This window comes from Pecten maximus, chromosome 9 (genome assembly GCF_902652985.1).
Source record: "Pecten maximus chromosome 9, xPecMax1.1, whole genome shotgun sequence".
Lineage (NCBI taxonomy): Eukaryota > Metazoa > Mollusca > Bivalvia > Pectinida > Pectinidae > Pecten > Pecten maximus.
Window position 1 is genome coordinate 34491488 of NC_047023.1, and position 20611 is coordinate 34512098.

Sequence of the window (20611 nt, forward strand, 5' to 3'; positions counted from 1 at the left end):
ATGTTAGCAAGGGTGTGAGGAGGTTGAAGTAGGTCAGGAGGGTGAATATTTGTGTCATTAATGGTAGATTGAGAGGAGAAGAAATTGTTGAATGCATTAGCTTTTTCCAGATCGTCATATATAATGCTATTGTTTACAGTGATAGGGGGAATTGAGCTTTTTTCAAAAGAGTTAGTCATGACTTTATTTACAATTTTCCACCAATCTCTTGCACTAGTGTTAGTATTAGTGTTTAACTTATTATAGAGTTTATTAAAGTAATTACTTTTGGATTTACGAATAGCATTAACACATAGATTTCGGAGTTTTCTAAAATTAGCCCAATCGTCTTCATTTCCAGATCGTTTAGCTTTACGATGTAGGTATTTTCTTTTGCGTATCATTCTCCTTACCATGCTGGTTAACCATGCAGGAGAATTATTTCTTACGGTTATAGTCTTGAATGGTATACATTTTTTGGCTGTACTGAGTATAATATCGGTAAGTTGGTTTGTGCTTTTGTCAATGTCAGCATAATCAAATATAGTGTCCCAGTCGATTTGAGAAAGTCTATCTCTATAATCATTGTAGTCACCATGGTCGTATAGCCATATACTGCGTTTAAAACATTTTTGGGTAGGTTTAGATATATTGATACTACCATAAATAGGACAGTGGTATCTCAAAGGTTGGTCGAGAAAGCTTTCACCAACATGACAAATGTTAACTAATGATGGATCGCTAGCGCATACTATATCAAGGAGGGAGGAGGAGGATTCAGTGAAGAAGATGGGGCTCGCGACGCTCTGCGTGAGGTTTAAAGTAGTTAGTAAGTTACGAAGATGTGTGGAGTGGTTGTTATCGCTTAAGAGATTTGCATTGAAGTCGCCAGTAATTATAATATTGGAAATTCCAGTGTTAAATGCAAGTTCAATGGAATGAGCAATGTGATCCCAGCAAGCGACAGGGGCGTTTGGGGGTCTATAAATCGTTCCATATAAAGTAGGTTTTCCAGCTAAACTAAGTTCTAGCCATACACATTCAATAGAGGGTAGTTCTAGATCGGGTCTACGTTTTGACGATAAGTTGTTACTGACATATACAGACACTCCCCCTCCTTGTCTATTTGGTCTACAGTAACTATAAGGAGAAGAGAACTCGGGAAAGTCGGAGTCTGAAGCAGTATCATCGGGAGTGAGCCAGGTTTCGGTAAACGATAGAATATCGAGATTGTATAGTTCGCTATATAGTATGTCGTATTTCTGCTTAATACTCTGTACGTTAAGGTGAACAAACGCGTACTTAGCTTCATTAAACAATGTTGTAAAATTGGACGAACATGAACTCTTGGGGCCCAGGATTACATTCAATATCGCCACAGAGAAGGAGCAGCAGCTTGATTAGTAGAAAAGAGATATATAAGTTAGAAGGAGATATAACATTCTTTACTACTCTTTGTAAATTTGTAGTTATCTCCCTTTATACTGTATGTAGAGATTATACAATAGGGCTAACTATTTTTACACTGACATATATATAGAAAAAAGCAATATCCTTTAATGATTGGAAATACGCAACATAGATAAGTCTGGAAAGTTCCACAGCTTAATATATATAATATGATTTGCAAATACATTGTATGTGTAAAAAGTATTAAGCTCCTATATGATATCCAATAATGTTCATTGTATTCATCTTAACTGTTTTTAATACATTTCTGTAACTTCACAAGAAATCAGCTTATTTTTTTCATTAGTCTAATGTTACATACTGTAAACATACCTCTCATTTTGTCAGTATTTGGGTTTGCGAAGTAATACGTAGGCATAACTTTTTCTCTAGCTTGGCAAATTGAGTCTTTTTTACATTTAAACAAATAATGGAATTCATCACCGACTTCATCTAAATTACATAATGTGCATATCCTTTCTTCCGAAGGGATTCCTATCCACCTTCCCGTTTCCAGTGGAAGCGGGAAATTTGAAGTTCGAAATTTGCATAAAACTATACGATCCCTTTTAGCAGAGACATATATAGACATCTGTATATATGTCTCTGCTTTTAGTTAATTTTGTTAAATAGCTTTCCAAACCAAAGTTAGATTTAAAAATTAAATAATTGTGTCCCCTACTACTATCTTCGATATCATTAAACCACTTTTGAATAAACTGGTCAATTTGCCTTTGCCTCACAAGATGTTTGAGTTTTTGCAGTTCTACGGTGGTAACTGTTTGGGAAGACCAAATATATGTCAATCCTAGGTTATTAAATATTGATTTTACAAAACTTAGCCACTTTGGTTGGTATACTCCAGTTTCGTGCATTGCATATATACTGCGATATAACTGGCTTGATAATTTACCATTTTCTGTTATTAGTTTATACCAAAACATCAGCATTCTACTCTTAATTGCGTTTGCTAATGGAAATCGTCCAGATTCCCCGTATACCATATAATTTGGTGTACCTTTCCTTAAATTAAGGACTCTTTTAATGAATTTCAAATGTATCGCCTCCAATATCGCTATATTTTCAAATCCCCAGACCTCAGACCCATATAATAGAATAGGAGATATCAATGAGTCAAACAGTTTAAACTACAAGTCCACTGGTAGATTAATATTTCTAATTTTTCTATATAGTGCTAATAAGGCTTTTTTTGCTTGGTCAGCTAATTTCTTTTTTGCTTTCTAAAAACTTCCAGTATAGTTGAATAAAAGGCCTAGATATGGGTAAGAATCTACTATTTCAATTTCATTTCCATAGAGTGTAAATCTACTATTGTTATTTGACTTCCTTTTCGAGAATATAACTATCTTAGATTTGTTAGTATTAACTTGCAATTTCCACAATTTACAGTAATTGCCAAAAACATCTAGTGCTTTTTGTAAGCCCTCCTGCGATTCTGCTAACACAACAGTGTCATCAGCATATAACAATATGAATAATTTTAGGTACGTTCCAATGAAGTTTTGACCAAGGTTATCGATGTCTTTGAGACATTTTACTTCATTCGCAATAAGGTATTCCTCAAGATCATTCAAGTATATTGAAATTATATTCAAATTAATTCCCTGCCGAACTAATCTCTTCAAAGACTCTTTCCTTCCCTCTTCTGTTGTTCTGTGGAACGCACTCCCTGAGGTCATAAAAACTAACCCCTCTATTATTAATCTTAAAAAATTCCTCAATGCTGGCACTGAAACCGTACCCCTATATTACTATCGTTGTAAAACTAGATACAGTCAGATTCACCACGCACGACTCAGGATGCATTGTATTTCTCTGAACAGTCATTTATATATACGCAATCTAGTTAACAGTCCCCTGTGTTCATGCAACTTATCTGACGAAACTACAGAGCACTTCCTTCTTCACTGTCCAAACTACCAGCACATCAGAATTCAATGTTTTAGAAACTTACCTCCCGACTACAAGGTTAACATTTTATTATATGGTAACCCTGATATGCCAGACCAGTATAACGAAAATATCTTTGATATTGTTCAAACATTTATTATGCATTCTAAAAGATTCTAGAGTCACTGGTACACGTCTAACTTCACATTCTTATAATGTGTGCTTTTTATATGCGCAATATCTATACGTACCGAAAACACCATACGATTCCATACCGCAGACCTGGTTACCGATATAAGGTTGTAAGGTTGTAATACAATTATTTCGGTTAATACATGTGCAAATATATTTATATACATATATATATATTAACAAATTAATCCTATCGGTAAATCCATGTAACAGTTTCCTCTTCTCAACCCCACACGCTTTCTTCCCCTCCCCGCACCCCCTCACTACCTGTATTAAATAATGTAGTCCACTTTGTCAGTACCGTCATTTTGCCAATATGTTACAACTTATGGAGACAGATTAATATAAGTACACTGTACTTGTTTCTGAATCCGATCATTTTCATTTATGTTGCTGTACTACATGTTGTATCGAATCACGAATAAAATACAATTTAAACTAAGTATATTGAAAACAAAAATGGCGACAAATTTCCCCTTGTTTTAAACCGATATTACTTGTAAAAGTAAACTTGAGTCTGTTCATTTCCATTTTTAACACATGACTTAGTATCGGTATACAGATAGTATATTACTTTGAGTATTTTCCCTGTAATATTGCTTTTTAATAGTTTCTTCCAGAGTCCAACTCTCCACACCGTATCAAATGCCCTTTTAAAATCAATAAAGGAACAGTATAACATTTTATTGTAGGATAGATACATTGATATAAGTGTTTGCAGTATAAATATATTTTCTGTGGTTGAATAACCTTTCCTGAAACCAGCTTGATTTCCACTAATAAGGTTAATTTGGTCAGATAGCTGGTTCAGTCTGTTATTTAGTATAGCTGTGAAAAGCTCTCCTAGACACGATACTAGAGTTATTGCTCTATAATTAATTACCCAGGTCGTTTATGTCACCCTTGTTTTTGTATATTGGATTGATTAGGCCTTCTGTCCATGACTGTGGTATAATACCAGTATTTAATACGATATTGAACAAATTACATATATATTCATAAAAGGTTTTATTGAATATTTTATATAATCATTAAAAATGTCATCGTTTCCACAAGCTTTATTATTACACAGGTTTCGAACCACCCTCAGAATTTCTCTCTCAGATATTGGTCCATTTAAAATATCATCATATGTTTTCATCTAGATTTGGTATATGGAATTCTTCTTCCATAACTGTATGATCAGTGTTTAGGTTTTTAAAATAATCAAAAATGTTCTCTATAGATTTATCCTCGTGAGCACTTTTCTTAGTACTGTCTATTTTATTCAAAATATTCCAAAACTTTTTTGGGTCATGTTTTGACATTTTTCTTATTTCTTCCTCTATTTTCCCCTGGAAGTCCATAAAGCAGTTTTTCATAGTGTTACGATATTCTTTGCCTTTTCGCGTTAGTCTTTTTTTATTCAAATTATTTTTTAACCATTTTATAGTTATACTTTGCTATATTAAACTCACGTCTTTTTCTGGCACATTCTTGTGAGAACCATTGTTTATCCGTATTATGTTTAGCTTTACAATGTGTGTAAACATTTTTTTGATACCAAAGACTGATTTACACGTGTCAGAAAATATGGTCCGTATCTCATTTACAGCACTATCCATTTCAGATTGATTTGATATTTCATTTAAAGTTTCCATTAGCCCTACTAGTCTTCCAGTTTCATTTTCATTAATATACAAAATGTGGTTTGAAAGTTCTTGTTTTTTGTCCGAGTTCCATTTTACAAAATTGATTGCCTCGATAGTCTCCCTTGGGGCATAATTGGCAAAATGACTATCTTTACAAGTACAATTGAATTCTAGCCGACAATGCACGTCAGATAGGATGGGATCAAAATCTTTTACATTAAAGTCTTCAATAATACTAAAAAAAATTTGCTGATACAATAAGATAATCAACTAGACTGGCATCATTACATGTTTTTTTACCAATATGACAATCTTTCCAAGTCTTCCATTAGCAATATACAAGTTATATTTCTTACAAAGATCTCATAGTTGATACCCGAAATTATTCGGGTTTGATTAATCTTCACTACAACGTTCCAAAGGGATTTGATATAATGGTAACTTTTCAAAACCACACACATGATACATGTATGCATATAATTCATCATTTTCAGTAACATGTAGAGAATTAAAAAAAAGTTTGATCTGGTACAGAGTAGTCTGGAAGATTTTTTGTTCTTGCATTAAAATCACCCATCAGAGCAACATATTTGTGTCCTTTCGACATATCAAGTAATTCATTTTCAATATCATTAAATGCATCATTATATGTCATATTCATCTGTTTTGCTTTCTATAACAACAAGAATACAGTATCATTTGAATTTATCACATCTCTAAACTCTGGTAATATCAGTTTGGATTTAAGACCACATACATTTATCACTGATACATCAAGATTTTTGTTTTTCGGTGAATGTCCAGAGGCGGGACCTCTTGTTACGCGCCCCTAGTGGTATCCAGCGGAATTCTGCTGTTGAGCGCCACGGTCTCCATGTACATGTACGCGGTGGTTGTCGAGCCATATATGTTCCTCATCTACTAAAGTATTTCTAGTTCTGCTTTTATAAAGTCACGCAGCACATTTTTAGTATATGTATGATGACCTCCGGAATCAGTCTCGTTTTCCGGAATGCCCCCAAATAACAGGTAATTCTCCATAGAGCGTGTCTGAGCCTCAAGCAGCATCTCCTTTACCTCAAAGGTGTGTTGTTGTGCCTCGTCTCGCTGTTGTTCGACTGTACTGAGACGTTCTTCTAGCATCGAACGTCTCTGATGGTGAGGTCATGATTTCGGAGGTTCATGGTTCGAGCACAGGCGCTTGCATAGAAAATAAGAATTTATAACAAGAAATATCTTTAAACAAGAAATATCTTTAAAAAAGATAAATGGCATAGTTTTAATGGTGGTGGTTATAATGTAAAACTGATGGTGAAATAAATTAACGAACTAGAATCGTTTCACCACGAATAACAAAATTATATCAGTTTGAATAATTTTGGTAATAATAAGACTGCATTTGAATATGATTTTATTAATGTGTCATTTAAAAAGATAATCTACTTATTTAGCTTGCATTCAATCTTATCTTTGTTTCGTTTTTAACTGTATATCTGCATTTTGCATTTACCGCTACATTGACCAATCACATACTTCATCTTGACCAGTAACGCCACCTTTCGCGTCATATCCGGGGCCAAAAGAAAATTATACGACTATGCCGAAAAATGATATCAGTGGTATGTGTACTGTGTACTTTACAGAGTACACATACCGATGTCATATAAAAAAAATAATGAAAATCACATTTTCTATGCAAGCGCCTGTGGGTTCGAGTAGTGATTGTATTTTCCTTCTCATATTACATATGTAGAAGCATAACGACTATATGACAGAGTTTAGCAGCGCACGTGGATGTAATGGAATTATAAACGAATCTCCTCGTTATTCAACATCAGTTTAAACCTCTTTACTCAAGACTATCACATTAAGATAAATCAGAATTTACATTCTAGATGGACAGTGTATAGATGTTTGATAATATATTCTAACAATGGAAATAACAGGAATAGTTTTAAAGAGAAGAGGGGTGGAGAGAAGGTTTAACGAAGGGGATATATTGGGTGGATGGGAAGGAAGGACAGGTTTGGTTTTAAGTGTAACATTTAACAATATCTTACGCTATGTTTGAGAACTATTTGCTTTTAGTATGTGCTTCTGAACGGCTAGGGGAAGGGTAGCGTTCACATAAGTATGATGGTTAATATTTTGATTGTAACATTATGTTATGTCGGTGAAGCGATAACTCTCGCCTCGTATTTTCAATATCACATTGTCTCGTTATATAACTGATCTAATAGTCAATAGATAGGGTTGCTGACTCGCCGGTCTAATGTGTGTCGTACGTATATACGTAAACGCCTCGTCGCGAGCGGATAATTAACGAGATGCTTCAATATCTGTGTATTTAATATATTTTACTACATATATTACTACTAGTTTAACCCCGTAGGATAGTTCAACCTAATCTAAAATGCACATTGTGCTTTTTTTATGGTAAATATGTGTAAATGATTTCCCTGACCTGCCAATGATTCGCTGTGATTTTATCAATTAAAACCAGGCTTTTCCCAATATCTCGGCATTAATAGTTTATGGCAATATATAAAGTATAGCGTATATAGCTGTCCCTTTTGTTACTAACCACTATCGTAAGAAAAGACGTCAGGCTGACCACACTGTATGAAACCACGTGACATAAGTGGCCAAGAAAATTATATTAAATATAATAACCTGCCAAAACTAGACATAGCCCATGTCTTCCGGACACTGTTTCTGGTTCTTCTGATGCATGGATGATTATACAACTCCCCTTAGTTTCCCGAAATACTTCTACAAACCAACGGTTATTGGCGATATCATCGTGGTTTACCAGCTTATGTCACGTGATTTCCTACCTCGGACCGTATTATACAAGATAAACCAACGTCATTACCACCAAATATCCAACTCCCATTTCCAGACAAATCAGAAAGAGTTATCAAACTCCTTCCAAACTATCGCACGTAGGACATCCGTCAGGAATGAATTATTTTTTCTTCTAACAATAAAAGATTGAAACAATACAATTGTTTCCTCTGACTCATTACTCTCTTTCAAATCGGCTGTCTCTGCCCATTGTTCCCTCCTTTCTTAGCACTACGTCCACTTTTGACATAATCTTCACTTTCGTAGGTCATTTAATGGGACCAGTTTCATCAACATCCCGGGAATCCCTTTCCTAAAATTTACTATATATAGGAAAGCTTGAAATTGCGCAGTTTTGAACGCAATCGAACAGTTACACTTGAAATAGATCCGAGTCTAGCACAAGATGCAACAAAACGCTCGAGGGGAAATAACTCTCCCATATCTGTCAAGTTCTGATTCAAATCTGCGAGCAAAGTTTTATCAAGTGGAGGTTTTGTATGGGCAGTAATGATAAAAATGTCGGTGAGAAAGTAAATTATCATATAATAGCAAATCTACAAAGTTTGAAGCAATTAGTTGAAACCCGATGGTGAAGATCTGAAAAAAATGTAACTTTAAAGTTTACACAGGACGGACGTCACCATAAGATACTACACCCGTCAAAAGTTTACAAAGGACGGACGTCACCATAAGATACTACACCCGTCAAAAGTTTACACAGGACGGACGTCACCATAAGATACTACACCCGTCAAAAGTTTACACAGGACGGACGTCACCATACCATGCCTACACCCGTCAAAAGTTTACACAGGACGGACGCCACCATACCATGCTACACCCGTCAAAAGTTTACACAGGACGGAAGTCACCATACCATGCTACACCTGTCAAAAGTTTACACAGGACGGACGTCACCATACCATGCTACATCCGTCAAAAGTTTACACAGGACGGACGTCACCATACCATGCTACACCCGTCAAAAGTTTACACAGGACGGACGTCACCATACCATGCTACACCCGTCAAAAGTTTACACCGGACGGAAGTCACCATACCATGCTACACCCGTCAAAAGTTTACACAGGACGGAAGTCACCATACCATGCTACATCTGTCAAAAGTTTACACAGGACGGAAGTCATCATACCATGCTACACCCGTCAAAAGTTTACACAGGACGGACGTCACCATACCATGCTACACCCGTCAAAAGTTTACACAGGACGGACATCAACATACCATCCTGAGCAGCCGGGTTTTGACCCCACCAGGTTGCTTGGTTGGTTGGTCAGAGACATGCTGTTACTAATCTGTGATGGACCAGTTATACAGTACTTGGCGAGAGTATCAAAATCCGTGTAAACCCACAATTATGAAAAAAGTCACAAACCCGTAATATAACGCCTTTATGTCACGTAAGAGAATGGCCATGACTACACAGGGACTTGGCTATAATCCCCAGACCCACTGTCGATATGTATTATAGCAGCACGAATTCCCATCCCATGGCCCTTTTTATATATTATCTATGGTTCGGAATTCGTGACAAGTCACTGTGCTAGCATTCTTTCATTAAGCCGAGTAATGTGGTCTCCTCGCCTAATAATTCCAAACATACATAACTGATAAATTTGTAATAAATGAGGTGAGAGGATATTGAGTCCAGACAAACGGTTTTTTTCTTCTGTTTTTTTTTTACATATTGCACACTATTCATTAGTATTGACACAGCATTGTTTTATTAAAACCTTTATCAAGCTGTCTATTGATGTCACAAGCCAGGGTCATAGCAAAAGCTCCATTGAACTTTGTCCCTGTGAGCTAATAACCTCAATTGGAGTTTTTGATAAATCAGACAAAGCCTTTGTGAAACAAAGGTTTTTAAAATATTTCAGCTCAGTGACCCCTGAAAATAGGTCATTTATCAGAGGAAAAATTATAGCACTTCATTTTTGGTACCTACTTGCAAAAGACCAGGGATCTTCTGGAACTTGAGAAGCTTGGAAACTTCAAAATGTGTTACTCCCTTGACTTTGCAAATAGGTCAAGGTAATTGTTGTTAGGCAACTTCATAGCATTCCATAGCAGGTACATGTATACCTACTGGGCAAAGATTAGTACCCTGGGTCTTTTAGAACTTGAACAGAAGATTTCAAAGCAGTTTTTAACTATTTCACCCATGTGACCTTGACAATAGGTCACATCCATTAAGGACAGTTCATAGAACTCTATTGCAGGTACTTGTATAATTACTAACCTTTTACAAGTATATATATGTATGTAAAATTGTACATCACTTCATTTTCTGCCTTGCTGTTCTTTTTCTTCAGGTTTTTCTTTGACATTGATATTTGACATATTCAATTTCTCATGACTGCCTCAGGTCGACTCACCTTAAACTGACCATAACTGACCAGTGTAACGGTGATATTGGACATAATGAACTTGTACTTGCATTTCTCATGACTGGATCAGGTCGTCTCACCTCAAAATTATCAAAATAAACCATTAACATAATAATCTTTTTAAAAGTTTGTAAAGTTGAAAGTGTTAGCTTTTGATTTTTAAAGATCCTGGTCACTCATATTAAATAATATATACATACTATCAGAGACTTGTATATCAGGTATATACGTCTCTGATACTATTATACAATAATAATTTGTTTCTAGAAGCTAAATCAAATTCTCTGGTGTTAATGAAGTTGATTTAAATGAGATCTAAAATGAAATATCCCCTATCAATATTAATTGGAAAGCTTGTCTGTTTATGAACATTGTAACAGTCCTCCACCTCTGGAATTCTTGTTTAAAAGATACACATCTTCTCTTCCCATAACTTAAATCACATTATGTGGCATTGTATAACAAATCCCTCATTGTAGGGACTCGGGAATAGTAATTAGTATAAGATTAAAATCCCACACTATTTTGGAAACTGTCCTGGAGAGGTAGGATGTAATGAGCATAGTGTTTTTCGTGTCTATATAACTGGGTGCACAAAATGACCACATTCCCAATGTGTGTGCCAAGATGTATGCAGATAGAATTTACAATCGGTGTGTGCCATGATGTATACAGCTGGAATTTACAATTGGTGTGTGCCATGATGTACACAGCTGGAATTTACAATTGGTGTGTGTCATGATGTATACAGATATTATTTACACTTGGTGTGCGCCATGATGTATACAGATATAATTTACACTTGGTGTGTGTCATGATGTATACAGATAGAATTTACACTTGGTGTGTGCCATGATGTATACAGCTGGAATTTACAATTGGTGTGTGCCATGATGTATACAGATAGAATTTACAATTGGTGTGGGCCATGATGTATACAGATATAATTTATACTTGGTGTGTGTCATGATATATACAACTAGAATGTACACTTGGTGTATGCCATGATGTATACAGATAGAATTTACAATTGGTGTGTGCCATGATGTATACAGATAGAATTTACAATTGGTGTGTGCCATGATGTATACAGATAGAATTTACAATCGGTGTGTGCCATGATGTATACAGATAGAATTTACAATTGGTGTGTGTCATGATGTATACAGCCGGAATTTACACTTGGTGTGTGTCATGATGTATACAGCCGGAATTTACACTTGGTGTGTGCCATGATGTATACATATAGAATTTACAATTGGTGTGTGCCATGATGTATACAGATATAATTTACAATTGGTGTGTGTCATGATGTATACAGATAGAATTTACACTTGGTGTGTGCCATGATGTATACAGCTGGAATTTACAATTGGTGTGTGCCATGATGTATACATATAGAATTTACAATTGGTGTGTGCCATGATGTATACAGCCGGAATTTACACTTGGTGTGCGCCATGATGTATACAACTAGAATTTACACTTGGTGTGGGCCATGATGTATACAGCTGGAAATTACAATTGGTGTGCGCCATGATGTATACAGCTAGAATTTACAATCGGTGTGTGCCATGATGTATACAGCCGGAATTTACACTTGGTGTGCGCCATGATGTATACATATAGAATTTACAATTGGTGTGTGCCATGATGTATACAGCCGGAATTTACACTTGGTGTGCGCCATGATGTATACATATAGAATTTACAATTGGTGTGTGCCATGATGTATACAGCTGGAATTTACACTTGGTGTGTGTCATGATGTATACAGATAGAATTTACAATTAGTGTGTGGGCCATGATGTATACAGATAGAATTTACAATCGGTGAACTGTGTGCCATGATGTATACAGATAGAATTTACAATCGGTGAACTGTGTGCCATGATGTATACAGATAGAATTTACAATCGGTGTTGGCCATGATGTATACAGATAGAATTTACACTTGGTGTACTGTGTGCCATGATGTATACAGATAGAATTTACAATCGGTGTGTGCCATGATGTATACAGCCGGAATTTACAATCGGTGAACTGTGTGCCATGATGTATACAGATAGAATTTACAATCGGTGTGGGCCATGATGTATACAGATAGAATTTACAATTGGTGTACTGTGTGCCATGATGTATACAGATAAAATTTACACTTGGTGTGTGTCATGATGTATACAGATAGAATTTACAATCGGTGTGGGCCATGATGTATACAGATAGAATTTACAATTGGTGTACTGTGTGCCATGATGTATACAGATAGAATTTACAATCGGTGTGTGTCATGATGTATACAGATAGAATTTACAATTGGTGTACTGTGTCATGATGTATACAGATAGAATTTACAATTGGTGTACTGTGCGCCATGATGTATACAGATAGAATTTACAATCGGTGTGGGCCATGATGTATACAGATAGAATTTACAATTGGTGTACTGTGCGCCATGATGTATACAGATAGAATTTACAATCGGTGTGGGCCATGATGTATACAGATAGAATTTACAATCGGTGTACTGTGTCATGATGTATACAGATAGAATTTACAATCGGTGTACTGTGTCATGATGTATACAGATAGAATTTACAATTGGTGTACTGTGCGCCATGATGTATACAGATAGAATTTACAATCGGTGAACTGTGTCATGATGTATACAGATAGAATTTACAATTGGTGTACTGTGTGCCATGATGTATACAGATAGAATTTACAATCGGTGTGTGTCATGATGTATACAGATAGAATTTACACTTGGTGTGTGTCATGATGTATACAGATAGAATTTACAATTGGTGTACTGTGTGCCATGATGTTTACAGATAGAATTTACACTTGGTGTATGCCATGATGTATACAGATAGAATTTACACTTGGTGTGTGTCATGATGTATACAGATAGAATTTACAATCGGTGAACTGTGTGCCATGATGTATACAGATAGAATTTACACTTGGTGTGTGTCATGATGTATACAGCCGGAATTTACACTTGGTGTGTGCCATGATGTATACAGATAGAATTTACAATCGGTGTACTGTGTGCCATGATGTATACAGCTGCATATGTGCACTTGCAACTCTCATGATACTTGCAAAGTACACTCTACAACATCACACCTCGTAGATGACTGCAATAAGACAGGCGTAAATGCCACCATAATAAAAATCACACTTTAAATAGTATCGTATTTTATTAATGAGTATCCACCACTGTCAACAAAAACACTGTCTTTTACACATCGCATAAATATCACAACTAATGGATGTAACAAGAGTTAAGAGTCCTCTTCTTCACACGATTTAAAGTCTATGTGTGTAGAGAGTGCCTCGGACAGTTCCTGTGTCAGTAAGTCCATCATTGGTACACCGTCATGTTTGTATATCCAACGTTTATCTACATAGTCATATCTTTTTGGCCCACTGAAATAAAAAAATATCACAAAATGTTACAAAATATAGTGAACATATTTCAAAATAATGTGTGAAGAGTGTGCTAATAGGTTTATTCAGATGCCAGAAAATCAGCATAACCAAAATTTCCAAATAGTTTACTCAGAAATAAGTAATAGTATTTATGTAGAATTTTTTCAGACAAGTCAAGAACACTCAAAGTTTGAGAGAGTCCCACAGGAAAAGCAGAAGACTCAAATATCCAAATCCTAAAATTCACTGAAATATGCATTTATTTATAAGACATGAGATCGGATGTCGCTGCTACCGCGCCACTATTTGGGAGGAACACAATCACAACACAGCTCGTAGTGCAAGAGGAACATTTAATAATAGAAATGGAACACTAGGAGCGAGTATAAACGATGAAACTGCAATCCGGAACGCACTAAAACTGTTCTAATCCATCGCCAAGTAAACACAAAACATACAGTATGAAATAAAATATCTACACACTCCTACTATGTTGTAAACCCCTACCCAGTTCCTACAACGAGGGTACCACAGAACTGAACAATATGCCTGTCCCATGTCAAAAAGGAATGCATTATTGTATTATTTCATGTTAAGTTGGTAAAAAACTGAGGGTGAGGATCTACAGAGATAACCATGTAAAGGCAAAAACTTTAAAAAAATAGTCAAATAAAGATAGCATTCATGGAAACAACCACATATCATGATGATTAGTTATAAAATGAAGATCTCCAGACAAAAATTCAAATACTAAGTTACCAGGGTAGTCAATGAAAATGCTGTTCACGGAAACACAACTACATATCATGATTATAAAGCAAAATAAGTTTCAAAGAGATAGGTTGAAATGTGTAGGAGGACATGTGGCGGCTGGACAGACATGCAGATGGAGGATGGATGAATGGATGGACATCGCACCATAATGCCCCCATCAAATTGTGATAGGCGTGTAAAAATATGTCTATTTCAAAACATTCTCTTCAAATGCAAATATTTTTACCATGGAGTCTCGATAGTAATTGGTATCTAAAATACAGTTCAGTTGCGGCATTGGCATTATAAGACTCCTAACATACCATACACAGCACATATAAACAGTTTACTGGAATTATTATGAATTACAGGCATATGAAATATTTTCATTACATACCTTTGGTAATTAACTTTCCTTTATGGATTTCTGTCGGTACATTTCGTTGACTACTCTTTTTAATGATTTTGTTTGGTGACGCGGACAGAGTCAATGTTGCCATCAATCTGATTAACATCATCTGGTCATGGCTGGTACTATACTCAGACATAGGAACTCAGTAGATAAGCCATGAACAGATGATTTTAATCAGATTGTGTTGTCAATAATCAATACCAGACCTATCTAAATATGGACAGGAAAAGACGGGATTTTTGTCATAATTTTTGTTTCCATAGTGATGACATGCCGGTCTAGAATACATAGTTTAAAGCCACCTTGTAGGCTTACCTGACAGGAGAGGACAGCCATATCTGTTTGTTTGGAGTCTGTTTATTTATAACATATGTTCCCCATTCTCTACTGATCTTTGCAGTCAACACCCCACTCTGAAAGATAATCATAAGACACTCCTACTATCCAACACTTCATAAGTAAATTCTACAGTGATCACAAATCTATCATTACATCCTCAATACCCCTGGGGTTACTTTCACTCTCAGCACACCTGTAATATCCACCTTGTGGCTGGAACAATAAGACTAGTTTGTTCATTAATGTATCAATCTCCTGGTCATGCACCACTGAACTGACTGGTGACTTAATCTGTAATCATCAAAGGGAATGTAACAGCTGAGTGATTGGTCAGGTTTTTATTTTCTGACACCAATCAAACAGCGCGAGTCCAACTTTGCCATGACATATTCTAGAGGTGTAGAGAGCAAATCTGAACATGTATAATCATTGAGTATTGAGGATGTAATAACATTAACATATAAAATATATCATATTAAATATATATACACCAAAATAATAACAGCTGTCAAAATAGCTTATCATCTAAGAATTATTTCTATAAATCATAACACTGATAAATTTTATAATATATACATTCACTCACTCCATAAGAAACATCATATTCATCGTCACAATCCACAGTCTCTGCTATATCATCAAACTTTTCTGACAGCCGCTCTAGTGTTTCCTCTGCCAGCTCCTCAAACTTTATCTCAGATAAACTGCAAAACAAAACAAAAGCTCCTTTGAAAAACTATTATACGATGTGTTCAATGTAGATGTTGCAACACTAAGAATTAATAATGTTATAAATATATTGTCAAAAAACAACATATGACCCAATACCAATATATACACGTTGCCAATAGACATACCTGGGTATATAATGTATTTTTGAGGCCATTTTGATTACTGGTGTTTGTCATATGGTTATCTCCCTTAGATTTTGATTTTCTAGGAGTTTAGTTATCTCCCTTAGATTTTGATTTTCTAGGAGTTTGAAACTACTGTCTGGTGATTAAATCCCTTGTTTCACAGAAAATAATGAATAGCTAGAGATACAATATGGACTTTTGAAAATACAATAAATATATATAAACATATATATATATTTATTTAATTCATATGTAGAAATAAAAATTACCTGTTTGTGCAGTAGTTCCTGTGATGACCACTAGTGAAGGAGGGCTGGTGCCAGGTGATGTTTGGTGTACAGTTTAGGAATGGTGCCTTCACGTGAATAGACCCACAGTAAACCTTCAAAGATGGGTGTATATATATGTATACATTTAAGCATTGATGTCATTTTTTTTTAATAGCGGATTCTTACTGAAGTTTGCAAACAAAATGTGTTTCATACCCCGATGAAACTAAAAAATAATTGACATCAACGCTTATAAGGAATTTTTGAAAATGATTTTCTAATTTAAAACATGTTTTATGTACAATTTTACTGGTTTTAAATGGGATTCTTTTTCTCAAATCAATACGCAACGTCAATTGTCGTATTGTGACGTCACATTTTTCGCGCCATTCTCGGAATTTCTTTCATAGAAGAATGAAAAGAATTTTTCGACCAATCACATTTGAGTATTTACCATGAAAACAAAGAAAAATTAATTATGTTACATTATAGCTGGGACTTTCTCTATCATTATTATAAAATACACAACATGTCATTTAAAGGCAGATATATAGTTTAACCTTTCCTGAAGGTCACCCTAACCATTTGTTTGGGTTACTGCATTAACTTGTAACAGTTCTTCTTTTATTAAAGTGCATTCAATGGTGTTGAGCACCATCACACTTGCCCAGGCAGGTTGTGTCAACAACAGCACATGATTTATGTACAGGTGTAATCCGAAGATTTCTGATGTTTTATTGGGCTTTTAAAAATCTTATATGGGACGACTAACTTGTTGTTGAACTATTGTTCATAAGGATATTTTTTTTAAAGATATACCCACTAATATGAAAAAATACAAAATAAAATTTGGTTTACCGTGATGTCCCTTTAAAGTGAATAAACAATACAATATTGAAACATTGATAATTTTTCGACATACGTAACTATGCATGTCAACTTACACAAACAGGTCAATCCACTCATTTAATATTTCAACGCCTAGTTTTCAAACATTTTATGGCCATGTTTATAATGATTGGTTTCATGTGAACAAAAGAGATCTCGTGTGACACAGGGTTATACCTCATACTGAAAACATGAGAGAATTTAATCGCATGAAGAGTTCATTAATATTTGAAAATTAAAATGATAATAACCATTAAATTTACATTGTTTACAAGGTCAACAATCAACATACCTTAGTAGAACTTTTATCACAAAGGTAACAATTGTTGTTTAGGATGCTGAAGGAAAACCCACGAGGAAAAACCAACGTGCCGTTGGTGGAGAAACAACTAACTCAGCAGACAACACCCCGTCGCCTGTTGATCTCAAACTAATGAGCTCACACTTGAATGCACTAATCATGACAGCATTCTACTGTCAGCACATTAACAATCAGCTATTTTATCTTAACATGGGGACATAACACCTCTCTATAAAGGTCATCTGTCTATAATGGCAACATACTTTTTAGACGACATTGATCAATTTACAGGGACATGCATAAAATGATATAATATATACATAAATGCATTTATCTCTAATTTTATCATGTAATATATACATAAATGCATTTATCTCTAATTTTATCATGTAAGTGTAAAGACTACACATGCCCCATTGGTTTATCAGTAAAATATATAGGCCTATTCGTTAGTTCATTATAAAATGACACTACTTATTTTATCCATTGTGGAGTAGTTGTAGTCTCCCATCAAATTTCGGACGTCTAAACTAAAAGAATAAAAGGTAGTCCTTCTTGACTGGCAGTAGAGGAAATTTTGGTCGAACTTTTGAATATTTTAGTTCCCTGTTGCACAAAATGAAAGTAGACTACTGGATTGACACAGACAGGACTTTAATTTTTTTTATTTAACGTTTTATATTAAACAAGCAGATTTAAAATCTAAAATGAAATTTTAATAAAGAATTATAATCCACGTAGCGGCCAAAGAAATATCTTGTAATTAACATCTAATTGTTTACAAACGACGATCTTGATGAAAAGTCAACCTACAGGTCTGTGCTCTGTCACTTAAAATATTTCATTTCAACATTGATCACAGTTTTACTTTGCTTTCTGAGCACGCAGTTCACAAACTACATCATCTTACATTTGTTGCAAGTCTTTGATAGAGTTTCCACGTCCATTTCCTTGATGACTGTCGCAATAATGACAAAACCGGTGTGCCCGACATGACGCCGGAAGTTGTGATTTTGTTGTTGTTCTCTTCAGCACCAAATAATATAACATTTTTTCATTGGACAAAATTCGGTCGTATTCGAGTTACATTTTCTGTGTATCATTCCGCCAATTCTTGTATTCAACGTGACGAAAGGAAATTAAAGTCAGAACTCGATATATTACCAAAACATGAAATAACTAATTCATATAGAATGCATGAACTTAGGTAGAATCTAAAAATTAATTTTAAAAAAAAAACAAAAAAACACCCATGTGAATTAATTATTATCCGAGAGGCAAGATATTCTATGACGTCACAGTAATAATACAATGACGTCATATCAACAATTCATTAACCTCTTCGAACGTTCTCATATTAAGGTATTGTTGATTTAAGCATTGAACTGCTTTCAGTTGGAGGTTATGGGCTGATGAATGCCAACTGGACAAAGGCAAATTTAATGAAGCGCGCTAGCGCTTCATGTTGAATTTGCCTTTGTCCAGTTGGCATTCATCAGCCCATAACCTCCAACTGAAAGCAGTTCAATACTTATATTTACATTTGACAACGATTTTTAAAGAATATATCCAGGAATTTGGCTTCTACGATGAATGAACAAATTATTATCGTCAAAGACGGAACAGCCTTTTCAACAGCCATCTTTCGTTATCGCCGACGTTACAATTATGACGTCACTATAATAATGACGTCATAATAAAGATTTGGAAGTTATGGACCTTCAAGTTAGCTTGGTAAAGTTATATAGTGGGGCTGCAGTGTAAATGTAAATATAATTATATGCCTCGGGCCAATATGACAGACCTTGGCCTATAATAACAGGGCCAATATGAAATTGGCTGATTATAATAACCCTATAGTATAATTATTTCTGTGACGTCATAGAATTGTTGTGAATGGAAATATTTAGAGATACAATATCATCGTTAATTGATTTGTAAAAGAATGTAAGAAGAATAAGTTTGTTTGTTTTTTGTTGTTGTTTTTTTTTTCTCTTTATTTATTTTATTTTTATATTTTTTATTTTGCTTTGAATATCATTTGTAAGACTATTAGTGTCGGTTTGTAAGATAGTTCGGGACAAGTAGACCACAATAGGCATAATGGCACCGTTATCTCAACACGCCCTTTTTGGGATCATGACATTGTGGTCATCATGCTTAATTTGTTATTTTTAGAGTATGGTTTAATGTGACACCAGTTTAAAAAGAACCGTAGAGAATCGAGAAATATACGAAATGATTGCAGTCGTAAAAACGGTAAAACTTTATTTAAAGGATGGCGAAAATGGAGAATAAGAAATTAAAGATTGAGGACAAACCATGCAGATTCAAAGTCTTCTCCTGGTATCCAGAATGTATCAGAAATACTAAGCAGAGTAAATCCAGGGCCAAAGTCAACACAAGAACTCGCGTTGACGGAGGTTTTAGAACATAATAAGTTGGTTCTGGTAAGCATTGATTGAAAATAAATGTTCGCCCCAACTGTTACTATATCTTGATATGGTAGGAGTAGGGGCTAATTATATTTTTCTGTCAATAGTCTTATTAACAAGAAACAGGTCAGACGCCTATGGGTTGTCGGTGGTATCACTGGAGATGACAACGAGACTTACTTGGAGGTCATCGAGGAAAACAACCCTAGAAACCAGTCAGTGAGAACCGCAGTGATGATATCACGACAGATGTCAGGAAACTTGAACAGGACATACAGGCTGTGGTGGACGGAGTAGATGAGGTGGGATCTTTATTATCATTACCGAATAATAACAGAATCCGTATAAAAGCGGACCAAGACTTTTATATCGGTCAGATATCCAATGATAAGAGTGTTTGTCAAGGCGCCACACGCAGGTTACTTACCCCATAATTAAATTATTTGACATGTAATATTCGATTTTGTTGTTGTTGAATGATATATTTCATGAATTG

General features: G+C 35.1%; 1 protein-coding gene across 1 annotated transcript; it reads right to left on the reverse strand.

Moving 5' to 3' along the window:
• Positions 1-13610: 13610 nt before the first annotated feature.
• On the reverse strand, positions 13611-18748 carry LOC117335130 (frataxin, mitochondrial-like). Its single transcript, XM_033895060.1, has 5 exons — positions 18591-18748; positions 16492-16604; positions 15952-16069; positions 15342-15439; positions 13611-13858 (listed from the first exon to the last, which is right to left on the reverse strand). The coding sequence occupies exons 1-5, from the start codon at positions 18672-18674 to the stop codon at positions 13714-13716; spliced, it is 558 nt and encodes a 185-aa protein (XP_033750951.1). The 5' UTR covers positions 18675-18748; the 3' UTR covers positions 13611-13713.
• Between the last annotated feature and the right edge of the window lie 1863 nt (positions 18749-20611).

Excerpts from the sequence above, each read along its gene's own strand:
- LOC117335130 (XM_033895060.1), bottom strand. The coding sequence starts at position 18,674 with ATGTCGGGCACACCGGTTTTGTCATTATTGCGACAGTCATCAAGGAAA. Across the intron at positions 16,605-18,590 it reads ATCAAAGACTTGCAACAAAT|GTTTACTGTGGGTCTATTCA; the intron begins GTAAGATGATGT and ends CCATCTTTGAAG. Across the intron at positions 13,859-15,341 it reads TGGCTGTCCTCTCCTGTCAG|TGGGCCAAAAAGATATGACT; the intron begins GTAAGCCTACAA and ends TTTTTATTTCAG.